General features: G+C 38.6%; 3 protein-coding genes across 7 annotated transcripts; 2 read left to right on the forward strand and 1 right to left on the reverse strand.

Annotated features, from left to right (window-relative positions):
• The first annotated feature begins 728 nt into the window (after window positions 1-728).
• Window positions 729-6,086, forward strand: LOC113761019 (CDPK-related kinase 5-like). Its single transcript, XM_027303818.1, has 11 exons — window positions 729-1,467; window positions 2,247-2,377; window positions 2,662-2,703; window positions 2,794-2,902; window positions 3,173-3,251; window positions 3,369-3,665; window positions 3,746-3,858; window positions 4,302-4,409; window positions 4,771-4,833; window positions 4,928-5,095; window positions 5,323-6,086. Exons 1-11 carry the CDS (start codon window positions 925-927, stop codon window positions 5,461-5,463), a joined length of 1,794 nt encoding a protein of 597 aa, XP_027159619.1. The 5' UTR covers window positions 729-924; the 3' UTR covers window positions 5,464-6,086.
• A 1,132-nt stretch (window positions 6,087-7,218) lies between these two features.
• Window positions 7,219-9,266, reverse strand: LOC113762958 (protein ALP1-like). Its single transcript, XM_027306617.1, has one exon. It carries the CDS (start codon window positions 8,913-8,915, stop codon window positions 7,530-7,532), a length of 1,386 nt encoding a protein of 461 aa, XP_027162418.1. The 5' UTR covers window positions 8,916-9,266; the 3' UTR covers window positions 7,219-7,529.
• A 1,647-nt stretch (window positions 9,267-10,913) lies between these two features.
• LOC113755137 (zinc finger protein ZOP1) lies at window positions 10,914-15,151 on the forward strand. 5 transcript variants are annotated; one of them, XM_027299221.1, is made up of 7 exons: window positions 10,914-11,247; window positions 12,139-12,339; window positions 12,892-13,006; window positions 13,153-13,248; window positions 13,334-14,595; window positions 14,682-14,781; window positions 14,872-15,151. In XM_027299221.1, exons 1-5 carry the CDS (start codon window positions 11,239-11,241, stop codon window positions 13,693-13,695), a joined length of 783 nt encoding a protein of 260 aa, XP_027155022.1. In that variant the 5' UTR covers window positions 10,914-11,238; the 3' UTR covers window positions 13,696-14,595; window positions 14,682-14,781; window positions 14,872-15,151. The 5 variants fall into 5 exon arrangements, with proteins under 5 accessions (XP_027155022.1, XP_027155028.1, XP_027155009.1 ...); XM_027299227.1 differs by having other exon boundaries at window positions 12,892-12,973; XM_027299208.1 differs by having other exon boundaries at window positions 10,915-11,247; window positions 12,892-13,009; window positions 14,682-14,791.
• The last annotated feature ends 4,185 nt before the right edge of the window (window positions 15,152-19,336 follow it).

Below are 19,336 nucleotides of genomic sequence, written 5' to 3' on the forward strand. Positions count from 1 at the left end.
AATTGTCATTTTTTTGTTTAAATTTAAATTCATCATTATCATTTGATGCGTAAAATTTTGACAAAGTGCTTTCAAAATTTTTGTTTATAAAATTTCGCCAAAATATTTTGTTCATACCAAATTTACTGATTTCTTACAAACTATCTTGTTCCTTTTTCTATTCTTTGAAGTTAAAAAAATTTAAGTTTAATTTTATGGATTGCAAAAGACATTACGATGCATAAAGGTTATCCATACTTCATTGTGAATAAAGATTGACCATGGAAATTGCTAAACTCTATCTTGAAAGGAAAATTAAAGAATTAAAATGCAAGTAAATGTTGACAGTGTAATGAATATACAGGGAATTTCTTTTAAAAAAAATTATATACAAATAATTTTTTCATCAATAATATTTGGAACAAAGTAGATACTTAGTGTTATAATTACATTGAAACTTTGTAATTGTAGATAGATTATTAAAGCAAAGAGTACATTTTTATTACAATGGGACAAAGCGTGATTAATACTGAGGACAAAGTTGAAGCAAAGTTTTCATGTGGGGGTTAAAAAATAAATAAAAATCCCTAACATCTGTTAGGGTAGGGAGATGAAGTAGGATTATGGCTATAGGTCGGGGGGCAAAGTGTTATAAACACACACACGTACGGGTCCACCAGGTTTTTCCAGTCAGCCCCACACTTCCTCTCCCTTAACCCCCAGCCTCCAACCCATCTTTCTCTATCTGATACCATCTCCTCTACTCCTTCAGTCGTTGTCCACCTTCATCTCAAAGAATCCTTTCCGCACCTTCCTCCCCCCGGTTCTTCTTTTTCTTTCTTTCATTACTATTTATCCCCCATCGGTTTGCTTGTTAGTATTTAGATAGAAATGCCATTATAAGTTTCGGCCTCTCTGCTTCTCCGGCGAGCGCGGGGGCCAGATATGGGAGCCTGCACTTCTAAACCTCCTAAACGCAATCCCTATTCTACCCCAGGTCGAATCCTAGAAGAACCTTTACCACTTCCCGAAACTCCCGCTGCCGACGATTCTCGGGCACTCGACGCTGTTGATAAGAAGTCTACTCCTTTCAACTTCTACACTCCCAGCCCTGCACGTTACTTCTTCTCTAAGAAATCTCCGGCTCTTCCGCTGCCTTCCGCGTCCCCAAGTGCTACCTCCACTCCCAGGAGGACAGTTAAGCGCCCGTTCCCCCCTCCGTCGCCGGCGAAGCATATCAAGGCCGTGCTTTTCAGGCGCCATGGCGGGAAAAGTACAGAGACTATTCCGGAGGGTGAGGAGGGGGATGCTGCTGCTGCCGGGGCGGAGCTGGATAAGAGTTTTGGGCTCTCAAAGCAGTTCACCAGCAAGTATGAGATTGTGAAGGAGGTGGGCCGAGGGCACTTTGGGTACACTTGCTCTGCTGTAGCCAAGAAAGGTGATCTTAAGGGTCAAAAGTTCGCTGTCAAGGTCATCCCCAAGAACAAGGTACCCTCCTTTTAAGTAGTAAGTACTTGTTTTCTGCCTCTGTAGCCTGTAGCGAATCCCAGAAGGGTGATCTGAAGGGCATTTTGGGTACACTAAGAACCTTATGTCAACCTTCAATTCGTTAAGTTAGTTTTACTATTTCGTACAATTATATATTTTTTTTTGCGGGTTTGTGATGTTTCGGCTTATCTGTACTCAATTCGACAAAAAAGATACTGCCTGGTTTTTAATTAATCTCGTATGTGAAACTGAAAGATGAATTTAACTGATGTATTCGCACTAAGCATAATGAATAGTGGCCAGGCATCATTTTTTATTTGAAGCCTTTTGTAAGGTTAACTAGATACTACCTTGTATCTGGACTTGGTCAAGAAAGAAGGTTTTCCTTTTTGTGGTGGTGGTTGGGGGGGGGGGGTACCGTGCAATGATTTTCAGCTGCCTGTGCATTCATTGCCTTCAGGATATTCTGATTTTGTAGCTCCTGGCAGAGTGGATTTTCAAGGGGCATATGTATCTTGCGAGTGCTGTCTTGCTTCTTAAATTCACTTTGATGAGATGTGGTTTATTCATGTATTTCAAACTGACTCCTCATTCCTGCTATTTTTCTGGGACATTCCATTTTTTGCATATGATCATGATGTGATGCTTAATCAGAGAACTAATTGTTGCACAGGTGGCTTACTGTATCTTGAATTTTACTAGATTTAAATTTTGGGTGCATTTTATGTTTACCTGTTAAAGTTTACTAAAAGGTCACATTGACTTTTCATCTTTTGCAGATGACAACAGCTATTGCCATTGAGGATGTGAGAAGGGAGGTGAAAATATTGCGGGCATTGAAAGTGCATGCAAATCTTGTACAGTTCTATGATGCATTTGAAGATCTAGATAATGTTTATATAGCAATGGAGTAAGAATCTGAAATTCCTTGTGTTCCTAAACAAGCTTTGATGGTAGATTGAATGATGTTTAGTTCCATTCCAAAAAGGACTAAAGTTGTATATTAAATCTCGGAAATGATGTTAGGTTGAGTGGGGTCTTACTCACTGTAATAAGAGCAGAAAAAACTGTGCAACATCCCCCCCCCCCCCCTCTCTTTCCTTAATATTTAATTTTAAATGCTTGGATGGGTCATGACAAGCTTTTATGGGTCCTCTTCCAAATGGATGCTGACTGCATGTAATGCATTTCCAGGTTGTGCCAAGGAGGAGAGCTCCTAGACAGAATACTTGCACGGTGATTTTTGATTAGCATGATGAAATTGACTTCAAAGTTTGCTGATCTTTTCAGATTTTTACACAATTTATCCTTGTGTATGCTTTACAGAGGTGGAAAATACACAGAAGATGATGCAAAGGTGGTCATGGTACAGATACTAGATGTTGTTGCTTTCTGTCATCTCCAGGGAGTGGTGCACCGTGACCTTAAACCTGAGGTAGGCTTTTTTTGTCCTTAAGATTTAGATTAGGAGGGCCTCTTAGCATATTTATATGTTCTAGTTTGGCTTAGTTTTATCATCACCTATAAATTTGACTGATACTGCTTTTTTACCGCCTTTTACATTTAGATTCTTAGATGCAGCACTTCTTTGTTTTCTCTTTTTCCTGTGTTTGTTCTTCTTTTAATAATAGTTTTTGGATGATTGGTTTATACAATCTCCATGCAAATGTTTTTAGGTCATCTTATTCAGTTATCTTCTTGCCAGAATTTTCTCTATGCTTCGAAGGATGATAACTCCCCATTGAAAGTAATAGATTTTGGCTTATCAGATTTTGTAAGACCAGGTGAATTATATTTACTTTACTTAGGAATAGACCAGGTGAATTTTATTTACTTAGGAACATCTATTTGTCATCTATTTGAATTTCAATGTTGTATTCAGTGCTTATAGTCCTCTGCAGATGAAAAACTGAATGACATAGTTGGAAGTGCATATTACGTTGCACCTGAAGTTTTACACAGATCATATACTACAGAGGCTGATGTGTGGAGTACGGGCGTAATAGCATATATTCTTTTATGTGGAAGTCGCCCTTTTTGGGCCCGAACTGAGTCAGGCATTTTCCGGGCAGTGCTGAAAGCTGATCCAAGTTTTGATGAAGCACCATGGCCTTCCTTGTCTTCAGAGGCTAAAGATTTTGTTAAGCGTCTACTAAATAAAGACCCACGTAAACGGATGACTGCTGCACAGGCTCTAAGTTAGTATTTCCAGCTGCAGAAACTGCTGATTTTGATTATGTTTGGTATCTTCTGATCATCCTTAATTTTCTGGTTGTAGGTCATCCCTGGATCCGGAATTACAATGGTGTGAAAGCTCCTATTGATATTCTTGTATTGAGACTAATGAAAGCCTACATGCGCTCACCATCATTGCGGAAAGCTGCTTTAAGGGTGTGTGTCTAACATGATGCTATGGTACCTTCACTTGAACTTAGTTGTACATGACTTTGATTGCAAAAATTGCTTTATGTATCTTGCATTGTTGTTTTGAAGATTGAAGATGGTAGTGTGCAAAATTGTTTTGTTTAGAGGAATTTCTGTAAGCCATAGTGGCAAGCACAAGGAGGTGTGCTGTGTGTAGTAGAACCAAGTGTGGTTGCAGTCTTGTGTTAAACCTCTGGCTTTATTAACTATTGAAGATATCAAGTAGGACTTCATATATGATTATTTTTTACTTTTGTGTACTTTTGAATAGAATGCATAATTTGTTCTATGTTGTATGATTGGTAATAGGATTTTGGAAAGTCTTTGAGACTCCGAATAATTGCACAGTAAGAGTTCTACAATCTTCAACTTGGAAAACTGCAATCATACGTATTACATGTCTTTTGCAGGCATTGTCTAAGACGTTGACTGCAGATGAACTCTTCTATTTGAAGCAGCAGTTTACATTATTGGAGCCCAACAAAAATGGCTCTATAACATTAGAGAACATCAAAACGGTTTGTTGTTTCAGCATGATTATGCAGTGTTTGCCTGTTTTCATACCACCCAAATGAAGTAGTTTTTGGCTTGTGGAATCAAATTTCCAACTTTCACATTTAAGCAAATGCTCTAATCCCATTTTGAATATTCATGAGCTTCATTAAACTTTGCTAAAAAAAAATAATTGTACATAATTTCCCAAGAGGAAGGAATCAACTGTGACGAGACCTTTGCTCCACGACTCCTGACTCATTCAGCAGTGTTCTAATTTTGTTTTTTCTTCAACATATGTCCCCTCTCCAGGGGCACAAGATTTTTGTGAATTCTTTTGTTTATGGTCGGTGAGGTTTTGTCTTTTAATGTCTTGTATGTAAGCAGGCATTGGTGAAGAACTCTACAGATGCTATGGAGGACTCCAGGGTTCCTGATTTTCTTGCCTCGGTAATAAGACAAGTTGTGACTTTCTTTTTAACTTCTATGTGACTCTGTTCCTGATGATCTAGCTGCTGTTTGTTTGAATTAATTTGAATGGCAGCTAAATGCACTTCAATATCGGAAGATGGATTTTGAAGAGTTTTGTGCGGCTGCATCCAGTGTCCATCAGTTGGAGGCACTTGATCGCTGGGAACAACATGCTCGTGGTGCTTATGAGGTCTTTGAGAAGGAAGGAAACCGAGCTATTGTCATTGAAGAACTTGCATCGGTTAGTCAAGTGCCTCTAAGATCTCTTCCTCCTCTGACCCAATAAATAAACAAATCGCCTGTCTTATTTAATTTTTGTTGACATGGCAAATTGGGAGTCATGATATGTTAATGTTTCTGGGAGTTTTATGTTCAGGAATAATAGATGCTGATTTATTCAGGACGTAGTTTGACGAATGATTGTGACTCTGTTTATCACTTTGTAACGACACATAATGATGCTTTCAGGAACTTGGACTTAGTCCTTCAGTGCCAGTTCATGCCGTACTTCATGACTGGATAAGGCACACTGATGGGAAGCTTAGCTTCCTTGGATTTGTTAAATTATTGCACGGCCCCTCTACCAGAACACACTCAAAAGTGCCTTGAAAACTGGAAACGGAATTCTGCTCTGGCACAAAAGTTTCCTACGCTCGGTGCACTCGCAATTTCTGCCCCCTTCCAGTTTGTCTTCAACATAAATTGTAGGCGTTTATGGCATGCCGATTGCACTCTGGGTGCTTGACCGGGCATCAATTTCACTTTTGATTGACCTCAGATCCAGATGGTAGACTGCTGTGCCTACTTTGATCGTTTTGCCATTTCTTGGAAGTCGTCAGAGATCCTATCGGGTACAAGGATTGTTCAATTCTCTAATATTATTGCTTCACACGGATTACTAAATGTTATAGCTAAATTACATAGATATCATAGTTGAAATCTCTATTCATGGCATGGTGGTTGCTTCAGTAGAAATCAAAGATGTAGGAGGACCAAGATGTGTATACTGTAATTAGATTGGATGGGTGGGAGTGGTTTGCAGATGACATCAAGCAAGAGGTTGTCTGCTGTTGGACAAAAAACCATATGATAAGGCAATTACATGTATAGAGCAGTAGTTTCTGTTTATAGCCATGTTGCAGAGCAATCTATGCGCATTATTCATCTTCTTCTGCTGATGTATTAAAACACCTTCAAACGTATCCGCATGTTAGGTTTGCTTCTTTTGTGCTCTCCTACTAGTTTGGTGTTCACTCATTCAAAGATTCTGTCGCCCCCATGCAACATCAATTGTTTTTTCGGTTGCGTCTTTAATTAATTTGCTTTGCCTGTGACGACGACGACGACGACGTGGCTGTCTGTGCTCCTTTAACATGAAGTTCTCCAGTGTCAGCAGTAATAACTGCTAAATTTTCTGAATCTTCATCTTCAACTTTAACCTAAGATTTGGTGGGTCGAAGTAGTTAGTTAGTACCTCTGCAGCCAACAAAATTCATACTTTGTCTGATCATTGTAAAAGCCACAACGTAATTGTGCTTCCAAGTAATCTGGTTGTATTTGTGCTCTGTTGATTTTCCATCATAATCTGATAGAACTAAATCATTAATTGCAATTGCGGAAACCAGATTGTTTACTTTCGGAAATAAATAAAAAATTTGTCAGGACTCGGATTCGAATCAAGTGGCACTCAGCACTGGTCACGGATCTTTCCAAATGCTTATCATGCGAGAGAGGACCCTGCAACTTTTCGTAATTTTCAGTATGACCTAGAAGACCAGCAACTGCCCGACGCCATTGAGATAGAAATACGAACGGTTTTTTTTTTTTTTTTTTTTTTATAAACAAAAAAGAACTGTTTTTCAGTTAATCTTGAATAAACATCTAAATATTCATCTAATGGTTTACACCAGCTTCTATATATATACATATATATACATATATCCCCCCCCCCCCCCAAAAAAAATAACTGTACAAGGAAATCAAAAATACCCTAAACACGTCTTGGGTTGAAGCCGAGTGAAGAAGAATTAGGGTGCTCAAACAAAAACTTTGGAAAGGCATAGGCATGGCCGAAGGGGCCACGGTTTTATTGGTTGGGCATCATGTCATTTACAGGCATTGCTTTTAAATAAAATTACAAAACAATTCACAAAGTAAAACAACACAGCCCAACACCAGCAAACAGGTACCCCCAAAAGATCTGAGGCGAAAGCAAATGAAAAGAATGCATTCCGCCGTAGCACCACAATCGTCTATCTGCCAAATGTCACCAAATCTCTGCATCCTCGAAGCATATGACATGGAGCATTCAAATGCTATAATGAGATCTTATCGGTCAAAATTGTAAGCATAATTTGACGGTAATAGAGAAAAACAAAAAAGCTGAGCATAACCAAAAATAAACATCAAAGACTGAAACAGAAACTAGAACAAGGCAGGTAGTTACAAATCTTCATCCGACCTATTTAGTGTCAGGTCGACTTCTCTCCCGAACAGCTACAAATTCGCTACAAACCGAATCTAATTAAAGCAGATGTGAAGGAAAAACACGGGGGTCAGGATCAGCTGTGGCGAGTTAGATTGCATGTGAAGAGGGATTTATACTTGAAAGCTTCGTCAAGTGAAAGCTGCTAAAAAGCATCAGCCAACAGGGATGAATGATGATGCTCTTCCAGTCATCTTGAAGAAAGTCGTTGGTATAGATCATCCGCCAAGGCTTGTCTCAAGCTCTCACCGTAATAATAAAACGACTTCTCATTCTCCAACACCCTCGGAGCTGAACCACTCTCTTCTGGCTCCTTCCAGAGATCAGGCTCCGGCTCTCTTGCAATTTGGCACAAATTATGCAACACACAACACGCCACAATCGTCTGGGGAGCGTGATTGAGACCAACATTCAAGTCCTGAAGGATTTTCCACCTCCCCTTGAGCAACCCAATCGCCTCTTCCACCATCTTCCTCGCTTTCATAATCCCCTCATCAAAGGCATTCTGCGCTGGATTCCCCGTTCTATTCCCAGAAAACGGAGTAAGCAAAAACGACAACAAGGGATAACACCAATCCCCAACTATATACGGCCTGACATGCTGCCCCCTCACGTTCATCGCTTTATCCCACACGATGTCCCCCGATATTAACCTGTTATACAGCAAACTATCCCTAAAATGAGTAGCGTCATCAAACGCACCGGGGGCTTTCACACAAACATCCCAGAAAATTTTCTTATGATCCGCGACAACCTGAAGCAAAATCGAAGGGAACCCGTGTCTGGAATAATACATGGAAGGGTTAATTATGTCAGACTTTAGCTTATGAAGTCTCACAGCTGTTCCATCAATCGCCCCACAAATGTTAGGCAATGCAGTTAGCTCCTGAAACCCCTGCGTGGTTTCGACCAATCGGCGTCGACTCACCGGAATTTTGATGAATTCTGGGTAGAGTTTGGTGGCCAGCAATCGGGTAATCATGTTGGTAATCTTGGAAATCAAGTAGGGTTCAAGGGCATACCGGGAAGCTAGGGTTTTAGCAGAGAGTCCATGGGAGAGTCTGGAGAGAACCATGGCGACGGCGTAGTCAGAAGGGAGAGAGAGCTGGGACTGAGTGATATAGGGTTTAAGCTTGTCGACGACGGTGGTGAAGACGGGATAAGAAAGCCCGTAAAGAGATCTCCATTGGGCGTCGCGGAGAGGGGCTTCCATGGCCCAGATGTGTTCGGTGGAGAGGGCCCGGAATGCGGAGACGGAGAATTCGGCGTTGGCGGTGGAGGGGGAGGAGGAGGAGGGGGGTTTATTAGAGGTGGCGGATTTGGGGGTTTTGGTATTTCTGTTGGAGGGTTTGGAAGGGGGTTGGGAGGCGAGGTAGGAGAGGACGGAGGCTATGGTGAAGAAGAGAAGAGGAGCGGCGGAGGTTGAGGTGAGGAGGGAGGTGGGTGAGGTGGCGTCGGAGGAAGAGGCGGAGGAGGAGGTGGAGGAAGTTAGGTCGGAGAGGAGGGAGGTGGTAGGGTCCAGGTGGTTGTGGAGGTGTAGTAGGTTGGATAGCATCAGCATGAAGGATTGATCCATTTTCGGGGTGTGCCTTTCTTGCTTTTCCGTTGGAAAAGAGAAACTTGATGGAGATGGAAGTTTTGGGCTTTGTGAGGTGATATGTAGCAGGGGATCAAGGGATATGGCGGAGGCGGAGGCGGCGGCGGAGGTGGTGAAGTGGGTAAACCGACCCACTGGCGCTGACCCGCAACGTTTTCATCTGATTTTTGATGATGGATTGACTGCTTTCCGCCAATTAACAGGTTTTTTAGTAGCGCTTTAACACATTAAGCCAAGCCAGTTTGGATTGGAAGAAGGAGAAAAGAGAGGAGAACAGAAAGGTACTGTGAAAATTGAGGCTCTTCTGTTCTTTGGGACTTCTTAACCCTTTTTTTTTTTTCCTTCTTTTGACATAGACTTCTTAACCTTCAAGTGCTGAATTGTCTCTCCAATAAAACTGGAGAGAACTGAGAAAAATAGAAAGAAAGTGAGTTTAGCTGCATTAAAAAGACTTGTTGAATTGTTCATCATAATAATATACCTCCACAATCTAGAATTTAAAAGTAGATGAGTAAAACACAAAATCTAAGAAAGTTTTTTTTCCCCACTCATGGCTTCAAAGGGGTCTGCTTGGATTGATCTTTTTTAAAAAAAAAAATTCTCCTTGCATTATGAATTTTTTTAATCACTATGTTATATACATACACCAAATCACAAATATGTTACAATTTTTTTTGATACTAATTTCTTTTCCACATAATCTTATATTCTGTTCTTGCCATTTCTAACTCAAGTTTTGTATCCCTTTCTTCTCTCCTCCTGACTCCTAAACTAGGACTTTGTTTGGATTGAGGGTTATTTGTCAAAATTTTTTTGCTTACATTCCGTTTGGATTGTGAATTATTAGAGATATTTTTACTGTAGCACTTTTTGTGATGTGATGTATGTGAGATAAAAAGGTAATTGAGAAGGTAAAAAGGTGTATTGGAAATTGTAATGATGATGTAAGCAAATAAATTTGGGGAAATAAAACCCAATCCAAACAAAAATCATTACAATTTTCAACACACCTTTTTATCTTCCCAATTATCTTTTTATCTCACATACATTACATCACAAAAAGTGCTACAGTAAAAATATGTCAAATAATTTACAGCCTTAGAAAATTAACCCATTATGACTTTAATTATTTCAAAAGCAACACAATACAATTCAAATAGTAAAGCATATTGCTTCATTCGCACTCATTTTATCACTCTCTTTCTCTTCCAAATAAGGGTGCAGTCAAATCAAGTCAACCTCGAGTGAAAAAAAATTTGGATTTGAACTTAAGCTGGAGTTTATCAAGCTCTTTAAAGTCGACTCTTTAATACTAATAAATAACATATGTGTGTGTATATGAAACTTAATTGAGTTCGATTAAATTCGATGAGTTTTCGAAATTCACATATTAGATTTGAACTCAAACTCATCAAACAATTCGAGTTGCTCAAATGAGCAAACTCATAAATTACTCAATTGAGCTTGATTCATTTACATCCCTACTTCAAAATTTATCGTTTATAGGTAAAATGTCAAAGAGATGGGCGTGAATGATAATTTTAAGAATGTTATTAACACCGCCCTGTTCTTTTTAAGAATATTTAAGATCTCCAAAAATATATGCTTTTGTCCAAATCACACTCTATTATGTGCTGAACTCAAGCACTCGAATCAAAGAATCAAAATCGCGAAACTGTCACTTTGAGCAAAAATTACTTGATCTATCTTTATCTTAGTACTAAATTGTGCTTGCACGGATCTGATTGAGCCGGTTCATCAAGTAAGTGGGTCAGGCCCTGCACTCACAACTACAAAGAAGCAAAGGAGAGATATCTCAGGGCTAAGATTCCCCGTTCTGTCTCCGATGCTCAAGTTAGTAATTGAGAGAAAGAAAAGAAGGTTCGGCATAAAGAAATGAGACAAGTAAGAGGGGTTGTAATTTACCTTTAGCATCTGGAGGAAGAGAAGTATTTATAGGTCGTGAGAAAGTTCATAAGAAGAAAAAGGCGTGCTAGCTTTAATAGAAAACGTTCTCGTTCTACTCATTCATTTTTTTCCTAATAACAACTTCTTTACTAAAATCGTGTCCTTAGCTTGACCTGTGCGTCTGACTAGTTGACAAAGAAAGATAGAAACGGAGGTGTAAATTCCGGGAGGGAATATTGCGCTAGGGTTTCTGCCAGAAAAGCCCGTTAAATTTGAATGTCGGAGTCTTTCCATCAATTGACCATCCAGAACGCTTCAAATCCGCTGTTTTCTTGAAAATTAAAGATTTATAGTACTATCAATCTTGCTTCAGTAACTTCTGCGATTTTCAGCCATGACTGAGGTATGATCCACCCCTTCCTTTCTCCTAGATGTTTCTCTTTTGGAAGTTTATTCGAGGCTTTTATACTGTCAGTTGCAGTTCAGTTTCCCGGTGAATAATCACAAGATTAAACCTCTGGTTTGTTAGATTTTTGTTTAATGATCATACGCACTTGCATATTTCTCAAATTGACTTAATATTAGCCGAAATTAGGTCATGAAAAAAGCTGTCTTCTTGCTCCCTCAATTTTAACCCTAGTTGGATTGTAAGATATTTACGGAATGGAATTTGTTTCTCTTTATCCCTCCCACTCCTTTGATGCACCTTCAAACGAAGTTATTCACATCTCAAGGAGTTGACGCTTGTATTAATATCTAATAACCTTCAGAACAAGTGATCCCAATAATTTTACGCTGATTGACTTTTCTAGAGGTTCCCCCACCCTACAACGTCATTACTAAGCATAGAGAGGCTTAAATGAGCCTAATAAGCGGCACATTATGGTTTTTAAGCTTCTTTTGGTTTTCTTTTCCCCATGAGATTAAATTCAACTTGGCTTGATTATTATCCAAGTGAAGCTCAAGTAGCTTGATTTTTATTCATAAAGTTTCAAGTTCTATGCTTCTTGAACCAAGTTTCAAAAGTTAAGGAACATAAAATCTTGTTTGGGCATGGTTTGATTAATTTACGAACTCATTGGAAACCAGCTTTTATTGGTCCGCGTTTGGCTCCAGTGCCAAGTAGCTCTATTCATCTTTAGGCTTAGTGCTAACTAACTACATCTTCTTAGTTGCACTCTGTTTTTGCTAATCCTTTGCTGCTAATGTGTGGATTTTGAAATATGAATATTCATGTATGTCTGGAATGTTGTACTCTAAAATCCGTACACTGACTTAGTTTCTGGTTCTCCAGTTTTGGGTTAGTCAGGGTAACAAATGGTGTGACTTCTGCAAAATTTTCATATCCAACAATCCTTCCAGCATTAGGAACCATGAGCTTGGTCAACGTCACAAAGATAATGTTGCCCAAAGGCTAAATTCCATGAGAGAGCAGAAACTTGCTAAAGAGAAAGAACAAAAGGAAGCTGCCCATGCTCTTGAACAAATTGAAGCAGTAAGTATTTCCTGTTTGGTTTGAACATCTCCTTTACATTTTAATAGTGTTAGTTATGAGTGTGTGTTTCCAGTTCAGTTTGAGCAATGGTGTGCAAGATCTAAGTTTTGTTGATTCCTAGAGGGTTGTCATTGGTATAATATGCTCATTGTCGTGGTGTAGTTGATTTTGAAAGTCATACCAGACCCTAATAGTTGCTGTGTGTCCGGTAACGCTGTGCATTTCTGTTTAACATTTGTGCATGTATAGTCTGTACTGATGGATATATTCATGGACAGAAGTATCAGATGGAAGTAAAATGGTTTACACTTCCAAAGATCTCTCTTGATTCTATTTAACATCGTTAGCATTTTTTTTATGTGGTGTGATCACTGATCAGTATTTTGTGCTATGAAATTCTTCCATAACTTTCAAGTCTAATTGGCTGAGAACAAAAATTTGATTCTGGACCTTCCAAATTGTAGATTGTGAATGATTTCAATTTTTGTCACCATCATGTTTATGAATTCATCAATAATACTCATGTAGTGTTTAAATAAAAAATTTTGACAGAAAGCTAAGCGCAGCTATCAGAAGGATATGGCAAGTTTCCAGGAAGCAAGAGATTCTAATTTACAGGCATTGGTGACTCAAGGTGATGGCAATGGGACTGCTAATGGGTTTTCTGGTGGTAAACATATCTTTCAAATTACCTTGTCCCTTTTTGGCGTGAAATTTCGATCTACATTTCTGTTTCCCAATAAATAATTCAATAGTGGCATATCTCTTGGTTGTAGTTGGAGTATTTATTCTGAATGGTTTTTCTGATGACAGAGTGGGAGATGGACGGCTCATCAGGCTACTACTACAATCAAACCAGTGGTTTCTACTATGATCCAAATTCTGGCTTCTACTACACTGAAGCTCTTGGTATTGTCCTTTTTCATTGTTTTTTGAGTTATTGCTCCCTGGAAAGTCATTTGCTAATGTTTTCGTGTAATATGTAAAAGAGCAGGTAAATGGGTGCCACAAGAAGAGGCACTTGCGTCAATTCGCGTTACTTTAGGATCCATCCAAAAGAAACTTGCTCTTAAAAAGCCATCATCATCAGAAACTGGACCATCAACATTGCATAATAAAGGTTCTGTAACCTCTCAAAGTGCACCTCCACCTGGGCCCGTTGTTTCAAATGCATTAAATCCTATGAGAACTGCCAAGGGTGCTCCTTCGAAACTCACTCTCAACAAGCGGAAAAGGCAAGATGAGAAGCCAAAAGTTGTATCTGCAGAGGAAGTAGCTGCGCTTAAAGCAAGGGAAGCTGCTAAGAAAAGAGTTGAAGAGAGAGAAAAGTCGTTGCTTGGTTTGTATAAGCACTGAATTGTACTTGCTTCTGATCTCTCCTTTTGAACATAGCAGGTATGACTTGCGGAGGAAAGTCTAGTTTTGATTTAGATTAATAAAAGTTTACCGTATTACATTCCTGACAGCCAGAACATTTGCTTGGTCCAGTAACTTCTTTTGAATCTGAGGACAAATTAAGTCCGAGACTTTTTTCCTTAGCTTCATCTCCCTGTCCTCACCCTTCAATGTGCTAAATGGTATTCTTCGACTTTTTGCCTGTTTGATGTGACATATTTCCATTTTGAGGTGCTTTGGCTTTCAATATAACTCCTGAATTTCACATGTTATGTTCCTATCCTAGGAGAGCATTCTGTCAACCCATTTGTATATTTTATTTATTCTCGAGTGAAATATGATGTATCTTCTTAGGAGGGTATCATTATTCAGGGACTGGGGCCAGAACAAATGTCTTGTTCTATGTAATGCTGGAGGAAATTGAAAAACAGTAGATCATGACAGTTCATTGATAATGGACAAACATTTGTTTTCAATGATTTATAGATGAGAATGTGAAAAGGGTTTATGTGGCAGTTGTAGTAGCTTGGTTGGGCCATAGGCTAAACCACTTAAAAACCCAAGTGATGTTCTAGTCCCTGTGAACCCGGACTTTTGCCATTGGGTCCTGATAAGTTTCTTTGATGAAGGAAGGGAATTATTGTACACTTGCACTGTTTTTCCATTATACTTTCACAGTTGGTGGTGCAAACATATCTCATAAAAGCACACTTTCATGCCAAGACATAAAGCAATCAAGAAAAAAGAAAAAGCAGGAGGGTCAAAAGAAAGAAATCTGGTTCACCTTTGGCCATACCACTTTGACTACTCTTTCGGTTCATCACCGACTGACTTGACTTTCCCACCCCCTTCTGAGCACGTGTATGTAGTCGGAGGTTTTACTTTTGATGTGGGCTTTTTGGAGTCTGGAGATCTCAACTGACTATTGATTGATTACCTGTATACAGTGCAGGAATTGTGTAGTAGAGTACTTTCTGCTGCATTGCAGAGCGAGTCCTGCAATGTGTAATTCCTTCGTGGGCCAGCCAATTATAGATGAAAACACAGGTTGGGAAAGGTGAAAATCTCCTAATGTAATTGTTTGATAATCAGCCCGGTTTCCTGATAGAATATATGATCTTTCTATTAACATTACAGGAGATCTTCAAGCTGCCCTTTTATCTTCTTTTCATTTTGGCGGTGGACTGATACGAACAATTTAACAGTGTTGGCTGTGCTATTTCAGCTGGATGTAGAGTAAACAGTGGTGGTTTGCATTGTAGCATAAGAAAACGAAATACTATGGTGGCATCGCTTTGTTAGTATACTACGATATGTTAGATATGAAAAACAAACATTTTGATCTGTTTTTTCAGAAATGATTCTGCAGCATGATGCGTTTGTGAGGGAGTACTACATGCTCTCTATCTTTTTTACACATTTGACTAATGCAGTTCTGCCTTTTTATCTATTTGTGTCTGTTTGGATCCTTCTGTTTTTCAATAAAAATTTTTAAAAAGTAGTCTAAAAAATAGTCTAAAATTTTTTAATATTTAAAAAATATCTCAAAATATATTTTAAAAACTCTACTACTATTAAATATTTCAAAATATTTTTTAAAAATATCTTAAAATATGCTTTAAAAACTCTGTTACAGTAAATTTTTTTAAAAATACCTTAAAAAATAGCTAATCCAAATGGAGCTGGCCGCCTTTTTCCCAAAAAAGAACAGAGGTCCGTTTATTAATTTTCACCTCATATGGTAGCATCTAGCATCTATAACCAATTCTATCCTAGCATAAGGGAAAGGGAAAATCCAACCAGGCTATATGTGGGTGTAGTTGCAGGATTTTAAACGCCTGATCTAAAATCCCCTTGGTGGCCAATTTACTAAGGACAAGTTGGTTTCATTGATTTACTCTTTGTTGGCAGATGAAATGAGGTGGCGGTTGGGCTTTCAATGTAATTTTTGACCAGTTTGTTTTTGTTTTCGGCTCGCCCATTCATTGCACGCATTAAAGGACTTGCTATGAGCCCAAGGTCAAGGTATGATCTTGGTAGGAAAAACACTTACCCACCTAATTTAAATCCTTGGTTGTCACATTGGATTAAACTTCTTTAGTTTGGGATAGACATGGCAATAGGCTACTAAAGATCGGACTGAAGATAATTTTATGGAGTTTTTGGAATCTACAATAACATATGAGGGACTGCGAAGTTGGTTGCTGAATTTTGAAGATCAGCAGCAGTATGGGCCAGTTAAGTAATACCATTTTGTTGTCCAGATCAATAGATTTGGAGCTAAGGCAGTTGTTTTTTCTTTGTTGCTTAGACTACAACACAAAACCCTAACCCCCGGCGCCACGCCACCCCAGCCCCCCGGGGGCGCCACCCCAGCCCCGGGGTCCTTTCTTCCTTCAACCCAAAAAAAAAAAACAGGAGAAGAGGAGAGAGAGGTCTTGTTGTTCATGCTTGACCCGGGTTGTTTGTTTTTGACTAGACATGTCAAAGAAATCGGCAAACTAATTGTTGATGATAGAGTAGTACGTAGTATTAAATTTGGTCGTCAAATCAAATGTCAAAGTCTCAGACGTTCCGTAAGTGTTTGTCTAGGGCTAAGGGCCAGTCAGTCATGGTAGTCTACGCTTGCAGCGGCACGTGCGCTGCTGGATTTCATTTTTCCTTTCCAGTTCCGACGGCTGCTGACTAAAGTCATCGCACGGCCTTCTTAATTTCCAATCCATAACCCCGGATCACCCAAACTGCAATCCGCCCCTGAAAAGTGATTTAAATGACGCTTCCGCCACCACCAATCAGGTTATTGGGGGTAATTTCAGCTTTGCTCACTGCCTATTACTACTAGTTTTCTCCTTGTAAAAGGAATTTAGCTGTAGTATTCATGCCAGATCAATGGATTTCTTTTTTTCAACTCTCACTTCTTTTCACATCCTTTCTACTTTTAACTGTTAGACTCAAAATTTGAATCTTGAACCTTAGTTTAGAGAAAACTCTAAGAACCCTAGACTTGTTTACCATTTTCACATGACTAAATGTTTTAACTTTGGGCAAAGCTAGGAAGTTTAGTTGAATCTTATCTCTTTCTTAATTTTGGTTGTTTAGCATTTTTTTTTCGCTTGGCGGATGATATGAGTTAGTCCATCCTTTGACATGTCAAACTTAAATAGATACGTAATAAAGTCGATTAAGTAAGATATGTGCTTAGTGTGCTAAATGTGCTTATGATGCTTTGTTTGGTTCTCGGAAAGTCTCGCCTTTATTTGATGTAGGAAAAAAATGTTGAAACGAATAGTAAAGGTATAGTAGGGCACCTTCTGTTTTAGAGGTGGGTTTTTTCCTCTAATTTTTTTTGACCCTTTCTTAATATAGAATAGATTAAGAGTAGTATAAGATTAAGTTTGATAATCCACTTCAGCACTTAAATTTAATAGATTAAAATCTTAACATATTTAGACCATTTGATAATGAAAAATTGAACATTTGAATTAATTAAGTGGCATTGAATTTCGTAGACAAAACTTGTTTTCAAAATTAAGTGATAAATTATTCACTTATCATTGAATGTAATATGTACTCAAATGTATTAAATTTAATATTTAACAATTCAATAATTTATTGGATTCAAATTTTAGATTTTAATTTTATCCAATGTATCCTAAATGTTGTTGACATAGTAATAGTCGTATAAATATTGCCGATTGATAAAAAAAAAAAAGTTAAAAGAATATTTCTTGTCAATCGTTGAAGGTCCATAATCACACCTCCAATTGTATTTTCTATTAAGGGTTTCATAGAAAAGGTGATTCCTAAAATGCATCTGGAAGTACCTGTGCATGAGGCTTTCCGGAATCAGAGGAATAAACACATGATGATTTTCTTTAACAACCATGAGGTGTGGCCGTGTATGGAGCATAAAATCCGAAACAACCACCGACACCACCATGGAAATGTTATGATGATCTATATCATCACCGCCATCATAAAGTTCAGGCTAATCTTTTTGCATTTAAGAAATCAGTACGAGAGTTATAAAGTGATGCCAAAGCACCTATTTTGAGATGATTGCATCCACCATTTGGTCGGTACTTTTTTTTTTCTTTTAAAGATAAAAATTTGTATGATTTTGCTCTAATCACCGTCATGGATGGATCAGAATATGTTTGCGAAATCACAAATCGTTTACAAAAGTTCTTGCAGATCATTTGTCAGTACAGTTCTTACATGGATAGTAAATTTTAACACATTATTTTTTTTTTCTGAGAAAATAGTTTGCCTTTATCAACTAAGCCAAGCATTTGGTCGGTACTTTTAACCCCGTGTTAATTCCCTTTACACTGGTCGGTTATTGGGCTAATGCCGAATATGCTCTGAAGAAAAAGGAAATTGAAAATTTTTGAAAAGAAAAAGGTCAAAAAGTGGTAGCACAATTCCAGGCTTTTCCGTGGTTTTCCTCTTAATCCCACGACATAACCTTACGTGCATCTGGAATGTTGATAAAGTTAATTCTTGCTTAGCTCCTTCTTTACCCTACAAGAACAAGCAACTATTTTGCTTTGCTAACCCAGATCCCCCACATGAATATCTCCTTTTCATTTTTCTCTTCCTTCTTTAGTGAATGTTTCTTGTTTAATCCTAGTAAAGTTGCAAGAATGACTTTTTCAATGCTTCACGGGCCTCTACTGATGATTCTTAAAATGGATAATATTCATTAAGATTGTAATCCTGCATGCAATGGTATAAATTAAACAGGACTCTTATCATTTCTCTGTGCCATAATGGGATGGGGTAATGTAGAATTTTGGGGTGCTATGGCAGCCAACCTGAAAACAGTTGGGATAATGGCTCTCAAATGGTTCAAAGACAAATGTGAAAACACGAGTGGATGTCTAGCATGAATGTGACGACGACAATCCTTGGCTGTGTGAACAGCGAACATTGTCAGACAGGATAGGAATCCTATTTTTGGGGGGCGAAATTTACCCAAGGTTTGACAATTGGCACGTACTGAACCTAAGAATAAGGTGCCCGCAAATAATCCTATGCTTAAGATCTGAGGTCTCAATTCCATGAGACAAACTGTGCACCCCAGCAAGTTTGCTGCATCAAGCCTTTATAAACATAGAGAAAGGTATGCATGCATGAAGGATAAAAAAAGGTACAAAACAAGACTTGTACGTATATCGTTTATCAGAATTAAGAGCCTGAATTGTTTAAAGGTAAAATTGTATAGTTGATGTGCTCCTGGACAGGGCAATACATCCAAAAAGCTGTAGGCTAGTAGCTAGTGTAGCAAGTGATTGATTGCTGAGGTTCATCTTTCTTTTTTTTTTTTTCCCGGAAACGGTAGATGGTATTTTATATAAACTGAACTTTACAAGATTTGAGCAACAGTTTGAACAAATTCTGAGGTTCATCGACTCCTTATTAATTGAATGGGTAACAGTTTGAACAAATTCTGTCTGGAGTCACGGTTTATTCCATAACTCATAGCGTCCTCTACGAAAACATACAAGAAAAATTTCCAGCTTCACTACTGTTTGTTTCGATAACTGGAGACCAGTTGCTTCCCTCCACCGCCTGAGCGGTGGTAACAGCATGCCATAAT

Source organism: Coffea eugenioides, chromosome 2, assembly GCF_003713205.1.
Source record: "Coffea eugenioides isolate CCC68of chromosome 2, Ceug_1.0, whole genome shotgun sequence".
Taxonomy (NCBI): domain Eukaryota; kingdom Viridiplantae; phylum Streptophyta; class Magnoliopsida; order Gentianales; family Rubiaceae; genus Coffea; species Coffea eugenioides.

Bases quoted from the DNA above. Each gene is read 5' to 3' on its own strand.
- LOC113761019 (XM_027303818.1), top strand. From the start codon at position 925: ATGGGAGCCTGCACTTCTAAACCTCCTAAACGCAATCCCTATTCTACC. The intron at 2,704-2,793 runs GTGATTTTTGAT...TATGCTTTACAG, and splicing joins CTAGACAGAATACTTGCACG to AGGTGGAAAATACACAGAAG. The intron at 5,096-5,322 runs GTTAGTCAAGTG...TGATGCTTTCAG, and splicing joins TCATTGAAGAACTTGCATCG to GAACTTGGACTTAGTCCTTC.
- LOC113762958 (XM_027306617.1), bottom strand. From the start codon at position 8,915: ATGGATCAATCCTTCATGCTGATGCTATCCAACCTACTACACCTCCAC.
- LOC113755137 (XM_027299208.1), top strand. The intron at 13,010-13,152 runs GTAAACATATCT...TTCTGATGACAG, and splicing joins TGCTAATGGGTTTTCTGGTG to AGTGGGAGATGGACGGCTCA. The intron at 13,249-13,333 runs GTATTGTCCTTT...GTAAAAGAGCAG, and splicing joins CTACTACACTGAAGCTCTTG to GTAAATGGGTGCCACAAGAA.